We start from the raw sequence: 25,726 nt of genomic DNA, 5'->3' as shown, positions 1-25,726 counted from the left end.
TCCACCTTAAATCGCTTCTTAAATCCCTTCACAGCTCTCCGCCAGCATCCTTTGTCCTCTAAATGTGCTGATAAAGAGAAGTTAGAAGCAGCCGGCTATTCCATCCCCCCACCAACTTAGAACGTGCACGAACTTCTCCCAGCTCATGCCTTGATTGAGTATCTGGGAGTGAAGTGAAGTTTTAGAGTGGAAATAATAAATCGTTATTTGGAACACACGCATTTCATTTCTGTTCCGTTTCTACAGTAATCTGTGTAAACACATTGTTAAAACAGAGATTTTTTTTTATATTCTAGTAATAGATGACAAAATGTAGGCATAAACTATATAATATATGAAGCCTGAAGTCCAAATATCAAAGAAACATTTTCACAAAAGGTACAAATATGACACAACAATTGCGCTTTTATTCAAAAATATAACTGCAGAAACAAAAAGCCGCCTTAACATGCGACATTGACACCCGTTTATTATGGCTGCCTCCATGGCGCAATAGAATCAACTGCCGACTGGGAATCAAAAGGTCGCAAGTTCGATCCTGCACCACTCCGTTTTGAGAAGTAAACTGCTCTTAGTCTTACTATTTTAGAATAAAAACATACATTTGATTTCAGTCTGTAACTCCCGGTGTAATTTATGATCCTTGTAAAGGTTAGCTTTGTTTTTTTTTTTTTTATTCACTTTGCATTCTCTCAGTCGCGTTCAGAATCAATCCATACAACCCCATCTGACACAGCTGTTTTCACATAAAGACACGCTATAGCTCTGCAGTGTACCACGATGCATACTAACGCCCCAAAGGGTTCTGACACACAAACACTGGCGAAGCTGCCTTCTTCGTATCTCACCGTCACTTGATTTTCTTTTTATTCAGTTTTATTGAGTGTTCCTGCCAGTCCCCACATGTTGCTGTATGCTGTTTCTTTTGTACTCCAGGACATGCAGAGGAGAGAATAGTAAAGAGCAGTAACTTCGGCGCTATATGCAATCATCAGACACTCCCCATCTGCCCGTGTCGCTCAAACACAGGAACATAAGTTGGTGTAAAAGTATAACAAAAGTGCACTTTTATTCAAGTGCACTTTTTCCATCACCTTTTTCTGTAAGAAGCAATGTACACACTTCTCTCTATGCTGTGTTTTCTATTACACACCTGAAAGAAAGAGACAATATATGTGAAAACATCATTGCACTAATGCAATATTTGAAAACGAACAGCGTCAGATCGGGTGTGAATTTATGCAGGAACTGGAAATTCTCTGATGTGGGACCTTCCCCCAGGGGAGAAAGTACAGTGTCAGGTGCTCATTCAGTGTAATAGGAACCATAGCACCGAGAGGTGTGTACACTGCAACAAGTACACGTGTCATAAATGTAGGAAGGACGGTCCTTGGGTGTGTGGGAACTGTTAATATTTGAATGTGATGATTTTATATAGCACGGAATGGAAATCAGCACTTCTTAGCATTGCACCATGCAAGCTGTCGTATCAATCGCCTACTGTAACTTGCTTTCTTTTTTCTTTGGTTATACAGGTAGTCTTAAATAAAAGTGCACTTGTTTTGTTATACTTTTACACCAACATATGTTCCTGTGTTTGAGCATGCTCAAAACGGGCATGCTCAAAAAATACACATGTAATGCCACGAAAAGTGCACGCAGACACTTCATTTTGCAAACATTGGTATGATAATGCAGTCACAAGTACACTGCAGAGCTATAGCGCGTCTTTATGTGAAAACAGCCTTGTCAGATGGGGTTGTATGGATTGATTCTGAACGCGACTGAGAGGATGAAAAGTGAATTAAAAAAAAAAAAAAAACAAAGCTAACCTTTACAAGGATCATAAATTACACCGCGCTGTTACAGACTGAAATCAAATGTGTTTTTATTCTAAAATAGTAAGACTAAGAGCAGTTTACTTCTCAAAACGAAGTGGTGCAGGTTCGAACTCGCGACCTTTTGATTTCCAGTTGGCAGCTGATTCTATTGCGCCACGGAGGCAGTCATAATAAACGAGTGTCAATGTCGCATGTTAAGGCGGCTTTTTGTTTCTGCAGTTATATTTTTGAATAAAAGCGCAATTGTTGTGTTATATTTGTACCTTTTGTGAAAATGTTTCTTTGATATTTGGACTTCAGGCTTCATACATTATATAGTTTATGCCTACATTTTGTCATCTACTACTAGAATATAAAAAATGTTTCTGTTTTAACAATGTGTTTACACAGATTACTGTAGAAACGGAACAGACATGAAATGCGTGTGTTCCAAATAACGATCTATTATTTCCACTCTAAAACTTCACTTCACTCCCAGATACTCAATCAAGGCATGAGCTGGGAGAAGTTCGTGCACGTTCTAAGTTGGTGGGGGGATGGAATAGCCGTCTGCTTCTAGCTTCTCTTTATCAGCACATTTAGAGGACAAAGGACGCTGGCGGAGAGGTGTGAAGGGATTTAAGAAGCGATTTAAGGTGGGACGGATTTACGAGTTTTTTCGTAGGCTCTGGTAATTCTAGTGTTAAATAATCTCTTATCTGCCTTTTTTTCTCTCCAACGCTTTTGGGTCTCTTTTCTCCACGCTGCTCTTTCTTCTTTGCTTAGTCGTTGACATTTCATCTAGAACGTATTGTCCTTATACACTTTATATGTGCTGAGAGCACAGGCTCTGTGTGTGCTAGGTGCATTTACACGATGAGTGTTTGCTGGCTGTGCTCTCTTATTTGATATTGTTTGTATCTCGCGGGTCTTTTAAGTGTCTTCCGTAAAGATCACATCTCATCACCCTGCTTTTCCTTTCCAGGATTTTTTTTTTTATGATAGAGAGACATCCTGATTTTTGTAATGTTCTATTGGTGCGGAGTCTCTGCCCATTAATAACGGACTTCATGATGTTGCATGATATATGCCAGTGGTTCCCAAACTCAGTCCTGGGGGCCCCCCTGTGGTTGCAAGTTTTTGTTCCAACCAGATTCACAATTGATGATAATCATCTATAACAACTGATCTCATTTAATCAGCTGGTCTTTTTTTTACTCCTCTCTTATTCTGCATTTAGAAAAACACAAAAGTATGGTTTTGACATTTATAAGACATTTATAGATATTACTATTTTTCTAAAGCTATAAATGCTTAACTCTCTTTTGTTGTTTTCCTTATATTTCCCCTTTTTCTGTGTATTTTGTTCCCTTCATTTAAACCTAATAGTGACAATTAACAACCAGCATAGCAGACATCCAGGATGATGAAAGCTGCAATCACTTCGGTGTCAGACCTACTAATTAGTGAATAATCAATTAAATAACCAGAACAACTTGAAAAGCAGAATGAAAATTAGGTTGAAAAAACTGTTAACAACTTAAAAAAATGACATATTCCCCATATACCTGCTACATTAATAAAAAATCTACCAAACTTAGTTTTGTAATTTCTACATTGACTCCAAAACACAGAAACTGGGAAATAATGACTCACTTAATTAGGCTAAGAGTCCAATGAAAAATGGAAGTTGGCTGGAAAAAAAAAACTTGCAACCGAAGATGGAGTTTGAGAACCGCTGATACATGCAATGCTTTTGAATTTTTCTTTCTCCTAATCTATACATTTAAACAATATCATTCAGTTGTGTGCCATAGTAATTGCTGCACTATACAACAAAAAAACCCTCAGGGACCTCCTAAAGTAAAAGCTGATTTTATTATGGGCCAATCAGAATCATTTCAGGTGATATCAGATGAAGCCAAATTACCTTAAAACACGATTCAGAATGTAATTAGTTAAATTTAAACACTTACTATTACCATTAGAAACAATGGGCATACTAGGGAAAGTAAAAATATTTTTTTATTACTTTCCTAAAAATGATCCAATAGCTTTTCTTGAATATTACTGGTTATAACAGTGAACAAGGGTCCAAACTAATTTTTGTTCATTTTAGCTTCTACATCAACAAAAATCTAAATATCAGTAAAAGTGTGTAAACTACTGATGTCAAGTGTATATATCTACAACACTAAGGAAAAAGGATATACAATGTAAACTAACAAAATAACAACTGCACAATAATAAATAAAAAGTATTCCTATACTATAATTAAAAAAAGCAGCTGTCTACATAAAAATGAAATACACATTGGTAAATCAGATGATTTCTACCAGCATTCACTATATGTGTATATGTGTGTGTATGTATATATATATATATATATATATATATATGTGTGTATATATATATGTGTATATATATATAAAATAACCTTTTGGTCTGTACATTTGAGCATATTATAAGGAAAATACAAACCGGATTCCAAAAAAGTTGGGACACTATACAAATCGTGAATAAAAACTGAATGCAATGATGTGGAGGTGCCAACTTCTAATATTTTATTCAGAATAGAACATAAATCACGGAACAAAAGTTTAAACTGAGAAAATGTATCATTTTAAGGGAAAAATATGTTGATTCAGAATTTCATGGTGTCAACAAATCCCAAAAAGTTGGGACAAGGCCATTTTCACCACTGTGTGGCATCTCCCCTTCTTCTTACAACACTCAACAGACGTCTGGGGACCGAGGAGACCAGTTTCTCAAGTTTAGAAATAGGAATGCTCTCCCATTCTTGTCTAATACAGGCCTCTAACTGTTCAATCGTCTTGGGCCTTCTTTGTCGCACCTTCCTCTTTATGATGCGCCAAATGTTCTCTATAGGTGAAAGATCTGGACTGCAGACTGGCCATTTCAGTACCCGGATCCTTCTCCTACGCAGCCATGATGTTGTGATTGATGCAGAATGTGGTCTGGCATTATCTTGTTGAAAAATGCAGGGTCTTCCCTGAAAGAGATGACGCCTGGATGGGAGCATATGTTGTTCTAGAACCTGAATATATTTTTCTGCATTGATGGTGCCTTTCCAGACATGCAAGCTGCCCATGCCACACACACTCATGCAACCCCATACCATCAGAGATGCAGGCTTCTGAACTGAGCGTTGATAACAACTTGGGTTGTCCTTGTCCTCTTTGGTCCGGATGACATGGCGTCCCAGATTTCCAAAAGAACTTGAATCGTGACTCGCCTGACCACAGAACAGTCTTCCATTTTGCCACACTCCATTTTAAATGATCCCTGGCCCAGTGACAACGCCTGAGCTTGTGGATCTTGCTTAGAAATGGCTTCTTCTTTGCATTGTAGAGTTTCAGCTGGCAACGACGGATGGCACGGTGGATTGTGTTCACTGACAATGGTTTCTGGAAGTATTCCTGAGCCCATTCTGTGATTTCCTTTACAGTAGCATTCCTGTTTGTGGTGCAGTGTCGTTTAAGGGCCCGGAGATCACGGGCATCCAGTATGGTTTTACGGCCTTGACCCTTACGCACAGAGATTGTTCCAGATTCTCTGAATCTTCGGATGATGTTATGCACAGTTGATGATGATAGATGCAAAGTCTTTGCAATTTTTCGCTGGGTAACACCTTTCTGATATTGCTCCACTATCTTTCTGCAACTTTGTGGGAATTGGTGATCCTCTACCCATCTTGGCTTCTGAGAGACAATTCCACTCTGAGAAGCTCTTTTTATACCCAATCATGTTCCCAATTGACCTAATTAGTGTTTATAGGTCTTCCAGCTCTTCGTTATGCTCAAATTTACTTTTTCCAGCCTCTTATTGCTACTTGTCCCAACTTTTTTGGGATTTGTTGACACCGTGAAATTTTGAATCAACATATTTTTCCTTTGAAATGATACATTTACTCGGATTAAACGTTTGATCTGTCATCTACGTTCTAATACAAATAAAATATTGACATTTGCCATCTCCACATCATTGCATTCAGTTTTTATTCACAATTTGTTTAGTGTCCCAACTTTTTTGGAATCCGGTTTGTATAAATTATGACATACTGTAAATCAGTGATGCAATATTTTACCTACCTACAGCAAGTCTTTACAAAAATAATCTCAAATAAATTACGTTACAATACATAGATTAATGTGTTACAGCAAGTCTTTACAAAAATAGTCTCAAATAAATAACATTGGAATACAAAGATTAATGTGTTATACAATATTAAAATACATGACCCCAACAAACTTGTCTGTATTGTAGTTTCAAACAGATTCATTTAGGGCAGTTTCTATGTTTTTATTTGTATCACCTGCATGTGAGATATGCAGACCCTCGAGTTGCATAACTAATGTTTATGAAAAAATGGAAAAAAGTCATGCTAAATTTAAAATCTTCTTTAAGATACACCACATAGCTGATTAACATAAATACCACTACTTAGTTATACAGCAGTTTCTGTAGAGTGTTGCATGTTGCAGCATAACTAACATCCATGTCTGGTCTCTCTAAGTCACACATTTCTACTTTAGACGCTTACAGTGCATCCAGAAAGTATTCACAGCGAATCACTTTTTCCACATTTTGTTATGTTTACAGCCTTATTCCAAAATGGATTAAATTCATTTTTTTCCTCAGAATTCTACACACAACACCCCATAATGACAACATGAAAAAGTTTACTTGAGATTTTTGCAAATTTATTAAAAATAAAAAAATTGAGAAAGCACATGTACATAAGTATTCACAGCCTTTGCCATGAAGCTCAAAATTGAGCTCAGGTGCATCCTGTTTCCTCTGATCATCCATGAGATGTTTCTGCAGCTTAATTGGAGTCCACCTGTGGTAAATTCAGTTGATTGGACATGATTTGGAAAGGCACACACCGTGTCTATATAAGGTCCCACAGTTGACAGTTCATGTCAGAGCATAAACCAAGCATGAAGTCAAAGAAATTGTCTGTAGACATCCAAGAAAGGATTGTCTCGAGGCACAAATCTGGGGAAGGTTGCAGAAAAATTTCTGCTCCTTTGAAGGTCCCAATGAGCACAGTGGCCTCCATCATCCGTAAGTGGAAACCACCAGGATTCTTCTTAGAGCTGGCTGGCAATCTAAGCTGAGCGATCGGGGGAGAAGGGCCTTAGTCAGGGAGGTGACCAAGAACCCGATGGTCACTCTGTCAGAGGTCCAGAGGTCCTCTGTGGAGAGAGGAGAACCTTCCAGAAGGACAATCATCTCTGCAGCAATCCACCAATCAGGCCTGTATGGTAGAGTGGCCAGACGGAAGCCACTCCTTAGTAAAAGGCACATGGCAGCCCGCCTGGAGTTTCCCAAAAGGCACCTGAAGGACTTTCAGACCATGAGAAACAAAATTCTCTGGTCTGATGAGACAAAGATTGAACTCTTTGGTGTGAATGCCAGGCATCACATTTGGAGGAAACCAGGCACCGCTCATCACCAGGCCAATACCATCCCTACTGTGAAGCATGGTGGTGGCAGCATCATGCTGTGGGGATGTTTTTCAGCGGCAGGAACTGGGAGACTAGTCAGGATAAAGGGAAAAATGACTGCAGCAATGTACAGAGACGTCCTGAATGAAAACCTGCTCCAGAGCGCTCTTGACCTCAGACTGGGGCGACGGTTCATCTTTCAGCAGGACAACGACCCTAAGCACACAGCCAAGATATCAAAGGAGTGGCTTCAGGACAACTCTGTGAATGTCCTTGAGTGGCCCAGACTTGAATCTGATTGAACATCTCTGGAGAGATCTTAAAATGGCTGTGCACCGATGCAAAGAGGAATTGGCGAAACTGGCCAAGGATAGGTGTGCCAAGCTTGTGGCATCATATTCAAAAAGACTTGAGGCTGTAATTGCTGCCAAAGGTGCATCGGCAAAGTATTGAGCAAAGGCTGTGAATACTTATGTACATGTGATTTCTCAGTTTTTTTATTTTTAATAAATTTGAAAAAACCTCAAGTAAACTTTTTTCACGTTGTCATTATGGGGTATTGTGTGTAGAATTCTGAGGAAAAAAATTAATTTAATCATAAACATAAAATGTGGAAAAAGTGATGCGCTATGAATACTTTCCAGATGCACTGTATGAGTTCTCAGTACTTTTCATATTTTATGTGCTTTTACATTCCAGCTGTGTCTGGTAAATTCAAACTAAACAAATAAAGAGGTGAAGTTATTGTAAAAATTAAGAAGATTCGGTATTTAGATGTCTTACAATGGCAAATATAGATGTGGCATGTGTGAAATATTGATATCCTCCGTGACAAGGAACTAAAGGGCTTACCAAACTCTGAGTGGACATGCTCAGTGCTTAAAGGGAGCACTGATGATACAGCAGCATCTCCTAATGCCCCAAAAAAGCTGAAACCTGTTAACTGACTGCAGCTTCCAAGTTTAAAAGAACAATAACACAGCCACTGAAAAAGACCAAACTTTTTAACGTAAGCTGGACTTCTGGAACACTCTACAAAGAGGTTTGCACTTACAGGAATACCCTTTCACTGTTAGAAATATGATTTCCAGTGAAGGTGTAGCGGCTCAATCTGGACAACTACATTAAAAAGCATGCTGCTTTCTGTTCTTAAGCAAGCACACAAGGAAATGACACAGTAATTCCTCCCACATCAGTGGCTTCAGTAAACAACAGCTTACTGATCAAGTAAATCTAAGGGTGGGTAGCATGAATGAGGCAGCCACTAGAGCAGTACAAGGCAAGTAACAGAGCTCAACCACATGACCCTCAGCTTTATCCAATCTGGCAAGCGACACTGCACAGATGGCCAGGCAAAAGCACGCTCAGCAGGTGTATGACACATCTTGATCTGCAATGACAAATCATTGAGCCATAGGGTGGCACTGTGGGCGTCAGTTATACACTTACCTATCAGGGAATTGAGAGACGAGTAAGAGCTAACCCTCCTCATTTTGTCTATGGTCTCAAAGGACAAAATGTACTCATCATTATCTGGGCTGCCCAGTGTACTGCTGGCACTGCTGCTTGTACTCAGGTTGCCAGGAGAGAAGGCAACAGGGACTCCTGTGGAGAAGGATAGAAGGAAAAAAAAGCCATCAGTAATGGCTTCTCTGTTTCAGGTTCTTGGCCGGTAATCTGTGAGAGGTAATGTGGGAAACGGGGAGGTACTTTAAGGTGGAGGTGCATCTGTTAAAGTGAGCAAATAGGGACTTGGTGTACTTCATTTAAAAGAGCCCTTTGGTTGTCATCTTTCCAAGACAGGCACATAGAATGATGTTCTTTCTTTGGAAAGGGAAAGCATAGGTTTGTGCTGTCTCTTTAGGGTAGAAAATAGGATCTGGCTAAACACTATGCCTGGTAGGAACACTGAAAGATGCCTGATCTTGCCATACAGACAGGCAATAGGACTTTACCTTCATCACTAAGGTTCAGATTCTGAAGGCTCTTATTTAGGCTGCGAGCTGAGGCAGCAGCACGGATGTTCCCATAAGAGCTGACCGAGCGCAGACGTGGAATGGCAGACGTGTCCTTTACAGGAGTCAAAGTTCCTGGCTCTGAACAAAAGCAAAAAGCACAGAAATTAGTGGGCTATTCATAAATGGAAGCTATTGAAAGAAGAGCCAGACCTACCTGTGTTGTTGGCTGGTGAATGCACAGCATAGCTGCGCTCCTCTTCCATAAACTGGAGAGCCACAGTGCAAAAATTGCTCTCATACTGGACCACTAGATGACTCAGAGCCACAACCAGCTCCTATAGGAAAACACTGTAATCAGCCACTGACAGAGGATTCCCAAGAATATTGGGCAACTTGTCCAAAGATGGACTCATTTAGACAGGCAATAAAAGAAAGGGGCAAGAGGCTGACTTGAGACTCACTTTGCGAACCACCGGACTGCCATCATTGATAAGTTGTGCTAGCATCATAGCTACATTGTGGTCAATTGTAGTTGAGTGATCTGTCCGTTCACCAGAGTTTCCCACAAAGGTGCCAAGAGCAAAAACTGCAGCACAGCGAACCTGTCAAGACAAAAATCAGCGATTTTGTCTTCCAAATGAGATTAATTGGGCCACAGAGATAGTAGACTCTTCTTACCTCAGGAATGGGATCAGAAAGCAAGCTGTAGAGCTTCTCATGGGCACTGTCTCGTACACCACACCAGCGGGCCGAGTCAAAGTTCTGCCAGATCCGTCCAAGGCAGATTGCTACCCACTGTCGTAACAGGGGGTGTGGGTCATTTAGTTGTTCTAGGCAGATAGCAATCAGATTTCCTTGCAGACAGGCCTCCTAAGGAGACAGTTCATTAGTACAGAATTAAAAGATTAAGTGTCACTCAGCACCCTAGACTTCCAAACGGTTGGACTTACTTGCCCCGTATTGTAACTGTTGACAATAACTGCCAAGATGAAAGCTGCCATGGTTCTGTGCTCAGCCTGTGAAGTAAAGAAAAAATGTACCCAAGAGATTGGATGTGGAAGCAACCCTTAGAAGATAACATCATCCAGGACAGCCACAACTTACTGGCATGTAAGGGTCAGCCAGGACAGACAAGAAGTACTTGTGTCCATTGTCCTTCACCAGGTCTGCTTGGCAGGACTGCAGATTTTAAGGGAATTGAAAGAACATAAAACCAGTTAAGACATATAATCACTAAAAAGTTAACAATTTACAAAATCTAATGTTGCAACTGGTCACTCTTTAAGTACAGCTATGGCAGTATCCCAAATTTTTGGTGGGGGTGTAGTGAGTTTGAAAGCCAAAGAGGAGTAGAACACAAAGAAAGTTAACATTTAAAACGTCTTACATCCTGGAAGTTCATGAACTGCTAAGCAAGACAGAAAACCATGGGTGGGAAAGTAGCTTTGCAGACAACTGAAACTCCTCAAAATGTGGATATGTTAGAAGACAGTAGTGCTTGACCAACTGTGTATTTGGAAAATGGAGTAACACAGGTGATAATCATGATGACTTATTGAGACAGCAAATGTATCTCATGCTCTGGAGAATGACAGGCACATCTGGGGAGGAACATACTGAATACTCACGCTGTCCACAGCCAGGATTTTGGCCCAGATGAAAACAAGCAGTGGCCGCAGTTCCCGTGCTGAACTCTGCAGGAGTTTGAGAACGTAAGGGAAGATCCCAACACTGAGTGCCTGTGGGGGAATACACTGTGGGTTCAGCTTATATTTACATCACCTGTAGACTAGGGACTGAACACAAAAGGAAGCAGTTTACCAGACTGACAGCCCAGGGCCCTAGATCCAAGAAGCGACCAAGCAGGTCTAATGCTCGAAGGCGGTGAACTTGGCTCAGCAGGACCTGTGGAAGAAAGAAATAAAACTAATACTTTAAATGTACATAGAGTTGGGAATGATGTTAATGGTATCTAAAAAGGAAACATTACTTTTAAGCTAGCAAAGAGCTTAGTCCCAATGGAGAATTGGCCACTTTGCCTTTACATCCCATGTTTTTCACGCACATACACTCAAATGAGCGTGTACACATGCACACAACTGTCCTCCCAATTTAAAACCCCACCCACCCAGAGAATCGTTCAACCTTAAGCCCCTTCTAATCTGCTGACTCTGCTGCATCCATCTCCGCTCCTCAAGCTCCTTATCAAAGGATTAATTTTGACAAATATTCATCCAACAGATTCAGTGAACTGCAGACCAAAGAATGAGCCACATCATGACTGCTGCGACACTACATCCTAGGTGCATGTGCAGGAATGCTGCAAGCAACAGTGACAATAGGCTTCTCTTAAATAAAAACAGCACCCTGCAGCCAGGCAGTCAGTCAGTTGTGGAGAGGAAAAAAAAAAAAAAAAGTCGTGGGCATCTCATTAATCCTCGGTTACATGGGCATGAGAGCAGTACTACCATCTGGAGAAGGACAGCTGCTGGGCGCTCTGCCTTAGTTATATGTTTATGTTGGGGGTGTTGTGGAGGGGTGAGGTTTGCTGTAACAGTGAAGGCAGGCACCAGATAAAAGCTTCTGTCCAGATGCATTTCAAGCATAACATAAGCCACCCAAACTCGGATGGACACAACCCACAAATAAAACTGCTAGATAAAAGAAGTTCTCTCAGTGGTCATTATGTAACTCATCCAGTGATTTGTAATTTCTGTCCCAAGTCTTTCAGTAATTCATGGCTGGTCACTACAGTAATTGTAGATCCATTAACTTCTCTGGACAGAAACTGGAAACTCATCTGTAATCGTACTGTTCCTTTCTTCAACTTGAACCTGACCACTTAAGACAACAAAAAATGTGCTGTCAATAAGCAATAATACTCCTGACACATCTGGTCACTCTGAATTAAATTTAAGGACCTGACTGCCTCTTGGGACCTGATCACGCACAACTAGTCTCATTTCCCACGGTCCTTTTTTTGTCAGAATCTGGCTAGAAAATTCTCATCTTTCTGCCCCAATGTTTGGCCAATCAGTTCTAAATTCAGGTTGATGTTTCACACATACATTTGTGTGATCGTAATATCTTGTCCTCATTAAAATACTAATGGTAATTAAAACTACTAGAAGAGTCTGAGCCTTCAGCTATAGGGCACTAAACTTTGCCTACCAAAAATGAAATTTTCCGCTGAATTCAGCATTTAAATCAAGTCCAAAAACTAATTAATTTAGTACAGCACACTCATGTTAAGGCTTCTGCTCATATCATTATTGATCATATCACTGTGATAGACTATTACATTTTTCACATTTTCTCAGCTTTTCCATCAGACTTTTGGTAACATTATTATGAACATGTTCCAACTCTCCTAAGAAAGATATACAGACCTTGAACTGCCTTTTTACACAGGGCCATGGATCCCCACGGTTTAGTTTCTCTCAGATCTAGGCAGATTGGAGTTGTAACTTCATCTTCTCCACTTCCACGTGATCTTAACTTAATATATATATGCATACGTTTGTTTCATTTTGTTTTTTTGCTTTAACTGCATTTGTGAATGTGTTTGGTTGGCCAAGCTTGTTAACAAGAAATAAACTGGATTGCATATCATTAATGCCTTTAATTACTGTCGATATTCAGTACTTTTTGCAACCCAAGCCTGGTTTTTCACATGTATTTTCAGCGGCTTGCATTTTTTTTTTTTTTCTAACAAACAACTCAAGTCTGATCATTTAGCACTCACCTCAATACCTCATGTCCCTCTTCCTGACATGGATATGGTCACTAACAAATTTAACCCCATCTGGGATTGTCACTTTATTTGCAAATTCATTGTCCAGTATCCCTCTTGGATTCAAATCTCACCGCTAAGTACGAACATCAATGTCCTGTGCTCCTCTATGGCAGAGATCTCACTGATTCACATGAGGCCTCTCTCCAAATATCACTGTTGTGCCCCCAAAGGACAATTTTCCAGTCCTAATCTCACTTTCCCTGGCCTTGCCAATCAAAAAGCAGTTTAATAACAACATCCAACTTTGTGTAATGCAATCACATTGCACTAATACAGTTAGGTCCATAAATATTTGGACAGAGACAACTTTTTTCTAATTTTGGTTCTGTAGATTACCACAATGAATTTTAAATTAAACAACTCAGATGCAGTTGAAGTGCAGACTTTCAGCTTTAATTCAGTGGGTTGAACAAAACGATTGCATAAAAATGTGAGGCAACTAAAGCTTTTTTTAACACAATCCCTTCATTTCAGGGGCTCAAAAGTAATTGGACAATTGACTCAAAGGCTATTTCATGGGCAGGTGTGTTCAAGTCCGTCGTTATGTCATTATCAATTAAGCAGATAAAAGGCCTGGAGTTGATTTGAGGTGTGGTGCTTGCATGTGGAAGATTTTGCTGTGAACAGACAACATGCGGTCAAAGGAGCTCTCCATGCAGGTGAAAGAAGCCATCCTTAAGCTGTGAAAACAGAAAAAACCCATCCAAGAAATTGCTACAATATTATGAGTGGCAAAATCTACAGTTTGGTACATCCTGAGAAAGAAAGCAAGCACTGGTGAACTTAGCAACGCAAAAGACCTGGACGTCCACGGAAGACAACAGTGGTGGATGATCGCAGAATCATTTCCATGGTGAAGAGAAACCCCTTCACAACAGCCAACCAAGTGAACAACACTCTCCAGGGGTCGGCGTATCGATATACAAGTCTACCATAAAGAGAAGACTGCATGAAAGTAAATACAGAGGGTGCACTGCAAGGTGCAAGCCACTCATAAGCCTCAAGAATAGAAAGGCTAGATTGGACTTTGCTAAAGAACATCTAAAAAAGCCAGCACAGTTCTGGAAAAACATTCTTTGGACATATGAAACCAAGATCAACCTCTACCAGAATGATGGCAAGAAAAAGTATGGAGAAGGTGGAACAGCTCATTATCCAAAGCATACCACATCATCTGTAAAACACGGTGGAGGCAGTGTGATGGCTTGGGCACGCATGGCTGCCAGTGGCACTGGGACACTAATGTTTATTGATGATGTGACACAGGACAGAAGCAGCCGAATGAATTCTGAGGTGTTCAGAGACATATTGTCTGCTCAAATCCATCTAAATGCAGTCAAATTGATTTGGCGGCGTTTCATGATACAGATGGACAATGACCCAAAACATACAGCCAAAGCAACCCAGGAGTTTATTAAAGCAAAGAAGTGGAAAATTCTTGAATGGCCAAGTCAGTCACCTGATCTTAACCCAATTGAGCATGCATTTCACTTATTGAAGACTAAACTTTGGACAGAAAGGCCCACAAACAAACAGCAACTGAAAGCCGCTGCAGTAAAGGCCTGGCAGAGCATTAAAAAGGAGGAAACCCAGCATCTGGTGATGCCCAAGAGTTCAAGACTTCAGGCTGGCATTGCCAGCAAAGGGTTTTCAACCAAGTATTAAAAATGAACATTTTATTTCCAGTTATTTAATTTGTCCAATTACTTTTAAGCCCCTGAAATAAAGGGATTGTGTTAAAAATGCTTTAGTTGCCTCACATTTTTATGCAATCTTTTTGTTCAACCCACTGAATTAAAGCTGAAAGTCTGTACTTCAACTGCATCTGAGTGGTTTCATTTAAAATTCATTGTGGTAATGTACAGAACCAAAATTAGAAAAAAGGTGTCTGTCCAAATATTTATGGACCTAACTGTACCTCTGTCATATTTGACAGCTTCACATTCATTTCATGATCATGTTTTTAGTCCTACCTGTAGGACAATGGGCAGTTGTTCTGGAGGATTCCTATTCTCAACTCCCATGGTCAACCAAACCTGGAAGGCAGTAAGCTGCTCTGCAAAGAAGGGGCTGTGCTGTGAAGACAAAAAGCACTTGGTTCAAATGGGTCATCGCTAATGGTACAAGGTAGTGTCACATATGGTGCAGGCAACAGAGCAGGCTCAGTCCTTAATAGCCTCATGGTGCATAACAGTAGCAAAGCATAGAATTAGTTTGCATGTTGTATTTTATTTACACTGTGCTTGCATGGTTCCTTTGATATTTCGATATTGTGATCTTGATTTGTTTGACTGGCTCCACTTTGTTATATTTTGGTATTTGTTATTTTGGACTACAACCATTAATTTGGTTACACAACATCTGTAAACATTACGCTTGCATTCGGGTAGTCATGGGTATATATTTTTAACAGAACAGATATATACATACATACAAAATATATTTACACATGTTCCTATAAAAAAACAAAACCAAAAAGGATATATACAGTCATATGAAAAAGTTTGGGAACCCCTCTTAATTCTTTGGATTTTTGTTTATCATTGGCTGAGAATTCAAAGTAGCAACTTCCTTTTAATATATGACATGCCTTATGGAAACAGTAGTATTTCAGCAGTGACATTAAGTTTATTGGATCAACAGAAAATATGCATCATAAAAAAATTAGACTGGTGCATTAATTTGGGCACCCCACCAGAGACATTACATCAATACTTAGTTGAGCCTCCTTTTGCAAATATAACAGCTTCTAAGACGCCTCCTATAGCCTTTGATGAGTGTCTGGATTCTGGATGAAGGTATTTTTGACCATTCGTCCATACAAAATCTCTCCAGTTCAGTTACATTTGATGGCTGCCGAGCTTGGACAGCCTGCTTCAAATCATCCCATAGATTTTCGATGATATTCATGTCAGGGGACTGTGACGGCCATTCCAGAACACTGTACTTCTTCCTCTGCATGAATGCCTTTGTAGATTTTGAACTGTGTTTTGGGTCATTGTCTTGTTGGAATATCCAACCCCAGCATAACTTCAACTTTGTTACTGATGCTTGAACATTATCCTGAAGAATTTGTTGATATTGGGTTGAATTCATCCGACCCTCAACTTTAACAAGGGCCCCAGTCCCTGAACTAGCCACACAGCCCACAGCATGATGGAACCTCCACCAAATTTGACAGTAGGTAGCAGGTGTTTTTCTTGGAATGCGGTGTTGTTCTTCCGCCATGCAAAGCATTTTTTGTTATGACCAAATAACTCAATTTTTGTCTCATCAGTCCAAAGCACTTTGTTCCAAAATGAATCTGGCTTGTCTAAATGAGCATTTGCATACAACAAGCGACTCTGTTTGTTGCGTGAGTGCAGAAAGGGCTTCTTTCTCACCACCCTTCCATACAGATGTTCTTTGTGCAAATTGCGCTGAATTGTAGAATTATGTTCAGATGCACCATCTGCAGCAAGATGTTCTTGCAGGTCTTTGGAGGTGATCTGTGGGTTGTCTGTAACTATTCTCACAATCCTGCGCATATGCCGCTCCTGTATTTTTCTTAGCCTACCAGACCTGCTGGGTTTAACAGCAACTGTGCCTGTGGCCTTCCATTTCCATACATTCCTTACAGTTGAAACTGACAGTTTAAACCTCTGAGATAGCTTTTTGTAGCCTTCTCCTAAACCATGATACTGAACAATCTTTGTTTTCAGATCTTTGAGAGTTGCTTTGAAGATCCCATGCAGTCACTCTTCAGAGGAGAGTCAAAGGGAAGCACAACTTGCAACTGACCACCTTAAATACCTTTTCTCATGATTGGACACACGTGTCTATGAAGTTCAAGGCTTAGTGAGCAAATACAACCAATTTGGTGTTGCTAGTAATCAGTATTGAGCAGTTACATGCATTCAAATCAGCAAAATTACACGGGTGCCCAAATTTTTGCACAGCCAGATTTTCACATTTGATTTAATTTCATACAACTAAATACTGCTTCACTAAAAATCTTTGCTCGGAAAACACCCCAGTACTCAGATGTTCCTAGGAACTGAAAGACATACCACTATTATCTTTTTTTGTTGAAAGTACAGTAAATTATTATGCAGGCTGAGAAGGGTTCCCAAACTTTTTCATATGACTGTATATTTGTTTTTTATATACAGTGCATCCGGAAAGTATTCACAGCGCATCACTTTTTCCACATTTTGTTATGTTACAGCCTTATTCCAAACTGGATTAAATTCATTTTTTTCCTCAGAATTCTACACACAACACCCCATAATGACAATGTGAAAACTGTTTACTTGAGGTTTTTGCAAATCTATTAAAAATAAAAAACTGAGAAATCACATGTACATAAGTATTCACAGCCTTTGCTCAATACTTTGTCGATGCACCTTTGGCAGCAATTACAGCCTCAAGTCTTTTTGAATATGATGCCACAAGCTTGGCACACCTATCCTTGGCCAATTTCGCCCATTCCTCTTTGCAGCACCTCTCAAGCTCCATCAGGTTGGTTGGGAAGCGTCGCTGCACAGCCATTTTAAGATCTCTCCTGAGATGTTCAATTGGATTCAAGTCTGAGCTCTGGCTGGGCCACTCAAGGGCATTCACAGAGTTGTCCTGAAGCCACTCTTTTGATATCTGGGCTGTGTGCTTAGGGTCGTTGTCCTGCTGAAAGATGAACCGTCGCCCCAGTCTGAGGTCAAGAGCGCTCTGGAGCAGGTTTTCATCCAGGATGTCTCTGTACATTGCTGCAGTCATCTTTCCTTTTATCATGACTAGTCTCCCAGTTCCTGCCACTGAAAAACATCCCCACAGCATGATGCTGCCACCACCATGCTTCACAGTAGGGATGGTGATGAGTGGTGCCTGGTTTCCTCCAAACGTGTCGCCTGGCATTCACACTAAAGAGTTTAATCTTTGTCTCATCAGACCAGAGAATTTTGTTTCTCATGGTCTGAGAGTCCTTCAGGTGCCTTTAGGCAAACTCCAGGCGGGCTGCCACGTGCCTTTTACTAAGGAATGGCTTCCGTCTGGCCACTTTACCATACAGGCCTGATTGGTGGATTGCTGCAGAGATGGTTGTCCTTCTGGAAGGTTCTCCTCTCTCCACAGAGGACCTCTGGAGTTCTGACAGAGTGACCATCGGGTTCTTGGTCGCTTCCCTGACTAAAGCCCTTCTCCCCCGATCACTCAGTTTAGATGGCCGGCCAGCTCTAGGAAGAGTCCTGGTGGTTTCGAACTTCTTCCACTTACGGATGATAGAGGCCATTGTGCTCATTGGGACCTTCAAAGCAGCAGAAATTTTTCTGTAACCTTTCCCAGATTTGTGCCTCGAGACAATCCTGTATGGGAGGTCTATAGACAACTCCTTTGACTTCATGCTTGGTTTGTGCTCTGACATGAACTGTCAACTGTGGGACCTTATATAGACATGTGTGTGCCTTTCCAAATCATGTCCAATCAACTGAATTTACCACAGGTGGACTCCAATTAAGTTGCAGAAACATCTCAAGGATGATCAGGGGAGACAGGATGCACTTGAGCTCAGTTTTAAGTATCATGGCAAAGGCTGTGAATACTTATGTACATGTGCTTTCTCAATTTTTTTATTTTTAATAAATCTGCAAAAACCTCAAGTAAACTTTTTTCATGTTGTCATTATGGGGTGTTGTGTGTAGAATTCTGAGGAAAAAAATGAATTTAATCCATTTTGGAATAAGGCTGTAAACATAACAAAATGTGGAAAAAGTGATGCGCTGTGAATACTTTCCAGAAGCACTGTATGTGTGTGTGTGTGTATGTATATATATATATATATATATATATATATATATATATATATATATATATATATATATATATATATATATATATACACACACACCATACCTGTAAACTGAAATGTCAAATTTAAGAAAAATCTGAACTACCTCAAATTCACTAAAAACCCTATTTATTGACCTTCACCAACATGTCTGTCAGATAACAGGTGACATCAGCCTCTCCTGAAAACTCACTCTGAAAGCTGTTCCTTCCTTGATAATGGTGGGCAACTGAGACAAACAGATGTCAACCGCTAGATCCCATGCCTGCCTAGAGGAGGGGAAAAAAGAAAAAAGATCATATTGCAAGGTCTCTTCAGTGTTTAACTAATGAGGATGAACAAACACATTGTATGTGTTACAGTTCTTTAGTGACTGTTAATTCCAAGCGATTTTAAAAGTACACAATTACAGGATAACTGACTGAATGTATGGCTTTCAAAATGGGTGTAGGCAAATTAAGCAACTTACTCAGGGTCACCAAAAGAGGGTGGGTGGGGTGAGTACCAAATGGTCAACCTTGTGCTTTCTATTTCAACACTTCAGCTACTTAGCCAAAATGTTTGCACTGACTTTAGAGATTACCAGAAAAATTGCAAGAGAAGAGGCATCTGGGGGACCACCAGACTCCTTTTGTGGTAAAGGAACCTCCATAGACACAGGTTGAATATTGTTGGGGGATGGGCAGTGGTCAAAACTCCAAATTCTCAGAGGACCAACAGAGTTTATATTTTTTTAAATACATTGAACTGAACTTAGGGTGAGAGTAGATTCATAGGATACTGTGCTGTGAAAAAGTATGTGTCCCTTTTCTAAACTCCTCTCTGTTTTTGCATCTTTTATACAATGAATGGCCTCACACCTTTAGAAAAAAAAATAGAGAACACACAATACACACATCCTTACTTTCTGTTATTCTACACCCCTATCACCTGTGTGCAAATGTATTTGGTTAGTTAGTTTCATCACCTTTAGCAACAATAATCACTAATTAACACGTCCTATACTTTGATATCGGTCTTTCACATCACTTGTCTTTGTAGAGCTGCTTAAATTCAGACACACTGGTAGGTTTGCATGCAGAATGCCTTGTTTCAGTTTCTGCCATTGCATTCTCTGTTAGGGTAATGTCAAGACTTTGACTAGTCCATTCCAAAAATATAGTTTTGTTTCTTTTGAGACATTCAGTTGTAGACTTACTGTTGTGTTTTGGGACATTGACCTTGCTGCATAGCCCCAATTACACTAGAGCTTCAGGTCACAGAATACTGGACATTCTCAAGAACACTGTGGTAAAGTATAAAATTCATTATTACCTCAATAATGGCAAATCTTCTAGGTCATGAAGCAGCAAAGCATACTCATACCATCACAATTCTAGGCAGGGACACAACAATATTTATGCAAGATGTGTTTTTTTGCCAAAGTAGTAATGTACCTCAGTTAGTGGTGTACTTATGGCCACATCATCTCACTACTGCCCCCATCACTTATTGTGGATATGATGTTCTTATTGTCAAATGTTGTACTAGATTTATGCCAGACACATTGGGGCCAGTTTCATCCAATAAGTGTTTCTTATAATGCATCTGTTCACTGAACATTATTTGAAAAGGTTTGGGGATTATCCAAATATTTATTTGCAAATGTCAGATGAGCACCGATATTTCTTTTAGATATCAGAGGTTTTCATTTTGCCACTTTCTCATGAATCCCATTTTTACTCTCTCTCTTCCTTATAATTGAGTCATAAACACTGACTTTTGCTGAGGATTACTTCTTTGGATGCTATTCTCAGATCTTGTGTGACTGAATGATTTTTTGCTCTGTCCTTGGGGTAATTTTGCCATGCCGGCCTTTCCTACCAAGATTCTATACTTTTCTCAAATGTTCTCCTTTAGAAGATAATGGCTCTCACTGTGGTGTATGGAGTTCCAGTGCCTTAGAAATGTTTTGCAACCATTTACCAATTGGTAAGCTTCAACAGCTTTTTCCTGTTCTCCTTGGGTTTCCTTTGATTAAGGCATAATGTTGTTCTAGATCCGTAGAGTATAGAAGACCAGTGGAGAATTTTGTTTCCCGGCACAAAGGGAATTGCCTGCAACTAAACATTAGCAAAACTAACAAACTGGTTATTGACTTTTGCTGCAGCCAACAGCCTTTACACCCGATCACTATTCAAGGAGGGGATGTGGAGGTGCTGCACTGCTACAAGTACTTTATGATCCACATCAGTGGCAGACTGGACTGGTTTAATAACACAAAAGGACAATATAAGAAAGGGTAGAGCAGACTTTCCTAGTTTAAATTTGTATAATGATATCCTTTAGATGTTTTAGAACTCTGTGATATCCAATGTGATTTTCTATATTGTGGTATGCTGGGCTGGTAACCTTCAGAATAGGTCATCCACTTGAAACTAAGCATGTTCAGGCCTAGCCCAGTACTTGGATTGGAGACCATCTAGGAAAGCTGTGGTCTGATTGTGTATCCCAATGTCCTAGTGGAGTGACAGAGATACTGTGCTGTAAAAATGATGCTGTCCTTTGGATGAGGTGTAAAACCGAGGTCCTGATTCCCTGTGGTCATGAAAGATCCCTGGGCATCCTTTGTAAAAAGTATGGTGTTTCCTGATGTTCAGACTAAATTGCCCACCACAGATTAACAGACTAGTCATTCTAGCCTCTAATTGGCCCTCTCTGTCACCACTTCAGCACCCAACGGCTAATGTGTGGTGAGCATACTGATGCAAAAATGGCTGCCGTCACATCATTCAGGTGGACGCTACCCATTAGTGGTTGCTGTAGCGGCTCCCCCTCACTGAAGCGCTTTGAATAGGGAGAAATGCAAAATATAAATGTATTGAATTATTATTATTATTATCACTTCAAAACAGTTCCACCGAATCAACTAGCTGATTAATAAATCAGGCTCAGTTACAGGATACACTCTAGCCCCACAGGTGGTAGTGGCAGAGTAGATAATGAAGACAAAGCAGATGGTCAGTTTGTACAATGCTTTACATCCTCTCTATGACAATTTACTTGTCCCCCTTGGGACAGTTAAAGTACTATTAGCTATTCATCTTGCAGTGACAACTTAACTCATATGGCAAGGTAAATATATGGTGAGGTTTAGGTTCAACCGTACTAACTGCAATAAGGTCTAGCTATATTCAGTTAGCCAAGTCTGATTATCAATTAATGTTGGTTAGTTAATTGAAAAGCTACTCACTCAAACAGGCAAAACAGATTGTCTGACTTTTATTACAAACAAAGGAAATTTAGAAGTGTTGGTGTATGTTAACTCCGATGCCCTATATATAATATTATATTTTGTATAAATATTTGAAGCCATTCACAATATCTGGAAGGGGTCAAATCATTTTTCACAGCACTATGGGTACACATGGTCCTAGTGGCATGCTCCTTATTCCAAGTTCTGTTTTTCCAGGACTGCTGCTCCATGGTTACCACTTACCACATAGCATGCATGTAGGTTGGCGGCAAGCGCGGGCTGCTCACTGGTGTGCAATTGTATGATCTCATAATTCTCTCTGCCAACAGGAAATTACGGAACAAGCTGGCAACTAACAGGTCCTGACGAAACAGCTTCTGAAAAAGATCTAAAGAGAAAATGACATCAATCTAGGGTGCATGTTATGTTGAATGATGGGGCTTAAGGCACTTCCAAGAATATCTCAGCAAGATTAGAGACAAGCAGGATGAGTGGGTTAAAATGCTTTGAGCAAATGAATCTGTATGTTTGGAAATATAGAGTTGTGCTACAAAAGGGTTAATGTGACAAATGAGATGAGCAAATGTGTAATTCTCTTTCAGTAGGAATGGGATACTTAATGACTTGGTCAGGAAGAGGTTCACAAAAAGGCTTACAAGTGGATAGGTCAAAATTGCTAAGGAAGTCGTCTTCTTACTTTTGGGGGGTGTGGTAAGAGCTGTCACTTTGCAAAAGAAAAGCTATTACGTATTGATCTGCTGGATGAATTTGTTTGTTTGACACACTACAATCTTTTGCATCTTCAGATTTGTGAAAACACTCTTAATATTTAAAAGCAATAATGTACTAACAGTCTGGAGGGAAGAAAGGCTGATCCAACATCATCTCCATCTCAGTGTAGAGTCCAAGATAGAGAAGTAAGCCAACCAGCATAACTCTGTAAGCTCACCTCGGGGCAGCACATTCCAGGCAATTGTGTCAGTAATTGCTGTGAAGATCCAGTTCAGCTCCCCTAATGGTGTCCGCCTGTCATTCAGCCGTCCAGGAATCCTAAAGAAGACCATAAGACACTTAGGCAATTACAGTAAATTGCAGTATACTATATGTACACCTTCAGTAATAAAAATTAATCTCTGAATGGCCTTAAAGGTACTATACTAGGTTCTCACTCATAATCTTCTGACAGTTTAAAATGTTAACTGGTACAACAAGATCAGAGTTTCATCAACTGAGAATTCCTCTACAACAAAACATTAGGCGCCAGCAACTGGCTCAATGCCACTGATTAGTTTGGCGCCTGTGTTCTGGCCCCTCTCCACCAAGCTCACAAGGCAGACTATACTGAGAATATCTAACCAACTTTCTAACAAAAGATAGGCAAATACTATCTGTGGTCAACCTTAAAAGCAAGCATAACAGCAATAAACAAATATCGGCAACAGCTGGTATTATAACAGTTTAAATTGCTATACATATTTTAAAAGTAAGGGCTCAGTTAAACCAAAGGAAAGATAAACCTGAAATCTGACTACGGACTCATTGGTTATTTAAAAAAAAAAAAAAAACTTATGGTAAATAGTCATCATTACAACTGGGCCACAGCATAGTTGTGCATTCATTAGTGCTGCTCCTTTACAGGTTCCATGGTTTAAATCAGCCAGTTGTTGTTGTGTGGAGTTTAATTGTTCTCCCAGTTATGGATGAGGTTTATGTTAAGTTTATTGGTGGTTCTACAATATTACTGTCCGAGTGTGGATGTATCTGCATTTGCATTTTTGAGTTTGGCTAATAATGAATTGGAGTCCCATTCAAGGTCAGTTTCCCCTTTGCACCCAGTGCTGGCACCAGCCTCCTGAGACTGTGAACTAAAATAAACATGTTTGAGAAAGTTATGTTATTTTAAAAATCGAAGCAAAAGATAAAACTTAACAGCATGATGAAAATCAAAAAACACTAGCTGACTGGCTGAGCTGTACATGAAAAACATACCGTATATTCCATCAGCTACTCCTATTAACTATCCACAAAAAAGACCCAACTTGTTGATGTGCTTCAGTCATAAAAGTCATTCTTCAATCCAAATATGTAACAATGAAAAAGATAGTGCTGAGATAGTTAAAACAAAGAAAAGAAGACAACCCACAATGGAATAAAAGAAGACTATAAAGAGTATCTCATTAGGAAGGCTAATAACAGAGCAAGAACAAGGGTCACTTAAATGAAGACCTCTCCTTGTTAAAACATCAACTGAAATAGCACAGAAAGCAGGTGAATCATTTATGTTCATTAAGGTCATCAGGGTCAGAACAGTAAACCAAAACGCTGTGGATGCCACTCCATGTGGGATAAACATGCACCCCAATTAGAGACAGAATTCTTGTGCACCAGAGTCATGTTAGAAATTAGATGTGTGCCGTTGCTAGACACTAAATCCACTAATCACATAATCAGTGACTTGAAATGCTCTGTTCTAGGGGATGTTTCATTACCAGTTCACTGTACTGGCCTTCATAATCTTTTGCTAAAGAGGGAGATATTTTGGATTAGTCTTATTTTTTCGGTGCCACTGCACTTTTTTATCAGTGAGATAAAAGTATACAAGTAAAACATATTTATACATCATTATTCTGCCTACTGAAACAATTTCTTTATGCTTTGCTCTTTTTGACGCAAAATTGATTTACTTCTTCTTCTGTATTTGTTACACATTTGTCCTGATGATTTTTTAGGTACGGATCATGTTCACTACTATGTTTACATTGTAGTTTCCATTTTTCAACATTTGGTATCTTATCAAGTGCACATTCAGTTTTCTGCCTCCTTCTCTTTGGAATTGTCTTCTTCAGTCTATTTGTGAACTTCCATTGGTGGACTTGCCAACCTTACTTAAAAATTCACATCTTCTCTCCAACATTTAAATCAACCTGACTTTGTGTTTTAACTCCATTCTTTACTACCAACTGTATTCTTCTTAATTCTACACTTCAGATTGTAACTGTAACATGTATTTGAAGGTTCTTGGGTTTATCCTTTGTTGCCACAGAGCCCTATAAAAAGTATTCACAAGTTTTCACATTTTATTATTATACAATATTAAATCACACTGGATTTAATTTGGCTTTACTGACACTGATCAACAGAAAGTTGCTCTTTAATGTCAAAATGAAAACTGATCACTGAAAATTAATTATAAATGTAAAACACAATACAGTGATCCCTCGCTATATCACGATTCGACTTTCGCGGCTTCACTCTATCGCGATTTTTTCTCATACACGCTTACGTCACTACGCATGCGCTTTCTGAGAACTTTTATCTAAGCCCCACAATGGTTCCTAAACGTGCTGCTTTTTCTAAACCTTCTGACAATAAAACTAAGCACTGGAGGAAGATGCTTACTATCCAAGAGAAGGTGAAACTCTTGGATATGATCAAAGATGGCAATACTCTACAAAAGCCTCCTCACGCATATGAAAAGACAGCACCAGCAACTGCCTATCAATATGTTCTTCAGCCGTGCATCCAGACACCCACTGCCTACTCCTTCAGCAGAAGAAGACAACGACGCACCTGCTGAAGATACTGCACCACCTGAAGACTCTCCTACTGAGGTTGTGCCTTCATA

The 25,726-nt window shown here is 39.8% G+C and overlaps 1 protein-coding gene across 2 annotated transcripts in view; it reads right to left on the bottom strand.

Annotated features, from left to right (window-relative positions):
* Positions 1–25,726, bottom strand: part of rptor (regulatory associated protein of MTOR, complex 1) — a 71,014-nt gene that overhangs the window by 22,276 nt on the left and 23,012 nt on the right. For both annotated transcript variants that reach the window (XM_039740810.1, XM_039740811.1), the window contains exons 8-20: positions 23,051–23,151; positions 22,345–22,489; positions 19,060–19,135; positions 15,022–15,123; positions 11,074–11,157; positions 10,881–10,991; positions 10,357–10,431; positions 10,203–10,268; positions 9,931–10,122; positions 9,714–9,854; positions 9,467–9,587; positions 9,250–9,390; positions 8,744–8,899 (exon numbers count right to left, since the gene is read on the bottom strand). In XM_039740810.1, the coding sequence (XP_039596744.1) occupies positions 8,744–8,899; positions 9,250–9,390; positions 9,467–9,587; positions 9,714–9,854; positions 9,931–10,122; positions 10,203–10,268; positions 10,357–10,431; positions 10,881–10,991; positions 11,074–11,157; positions 15,022–15,123; positions 19,060–19,135; positions 22,345–22,489; positions 23,051–23,151 (1,511 nt within the window). The remainder of the gene's footprint in view (positions 1–8,743; positions 8,900–9,249; positions 9,391–9,466; positions 9,588–9,713; positions 9,855–9,930; positions 10,123–10,202; positions 10,269–10,356; positions 10,432–10,880; positions 10,992–11,073; positions 11,158–15,021; positions 15,124–19,059; positions 19,136–22,344; positions 22,490–23,050; positions 23,152–25,726) is intronic.

Source organism: Polypterus senegalus, chromosome 17 (genome assembly GCF_016835505.1).
Source record: "Polypterus senegalus isolate Bchr_013 chromosome 17, ASM1683550v1, whole genome shotgun sequence".
In the NCBI taxonomy this organism is placed as follows: Eukaryota; Metazoa; Chordata; class Cladistia; order Polypteriformes; family Polypteridae; genus Polypterus; species Polypterus senegalus.
Note: the sequence above shows the minus strand (reverse complement) of the source record. Positions and strands in the feature narration are given on the sequence as shown.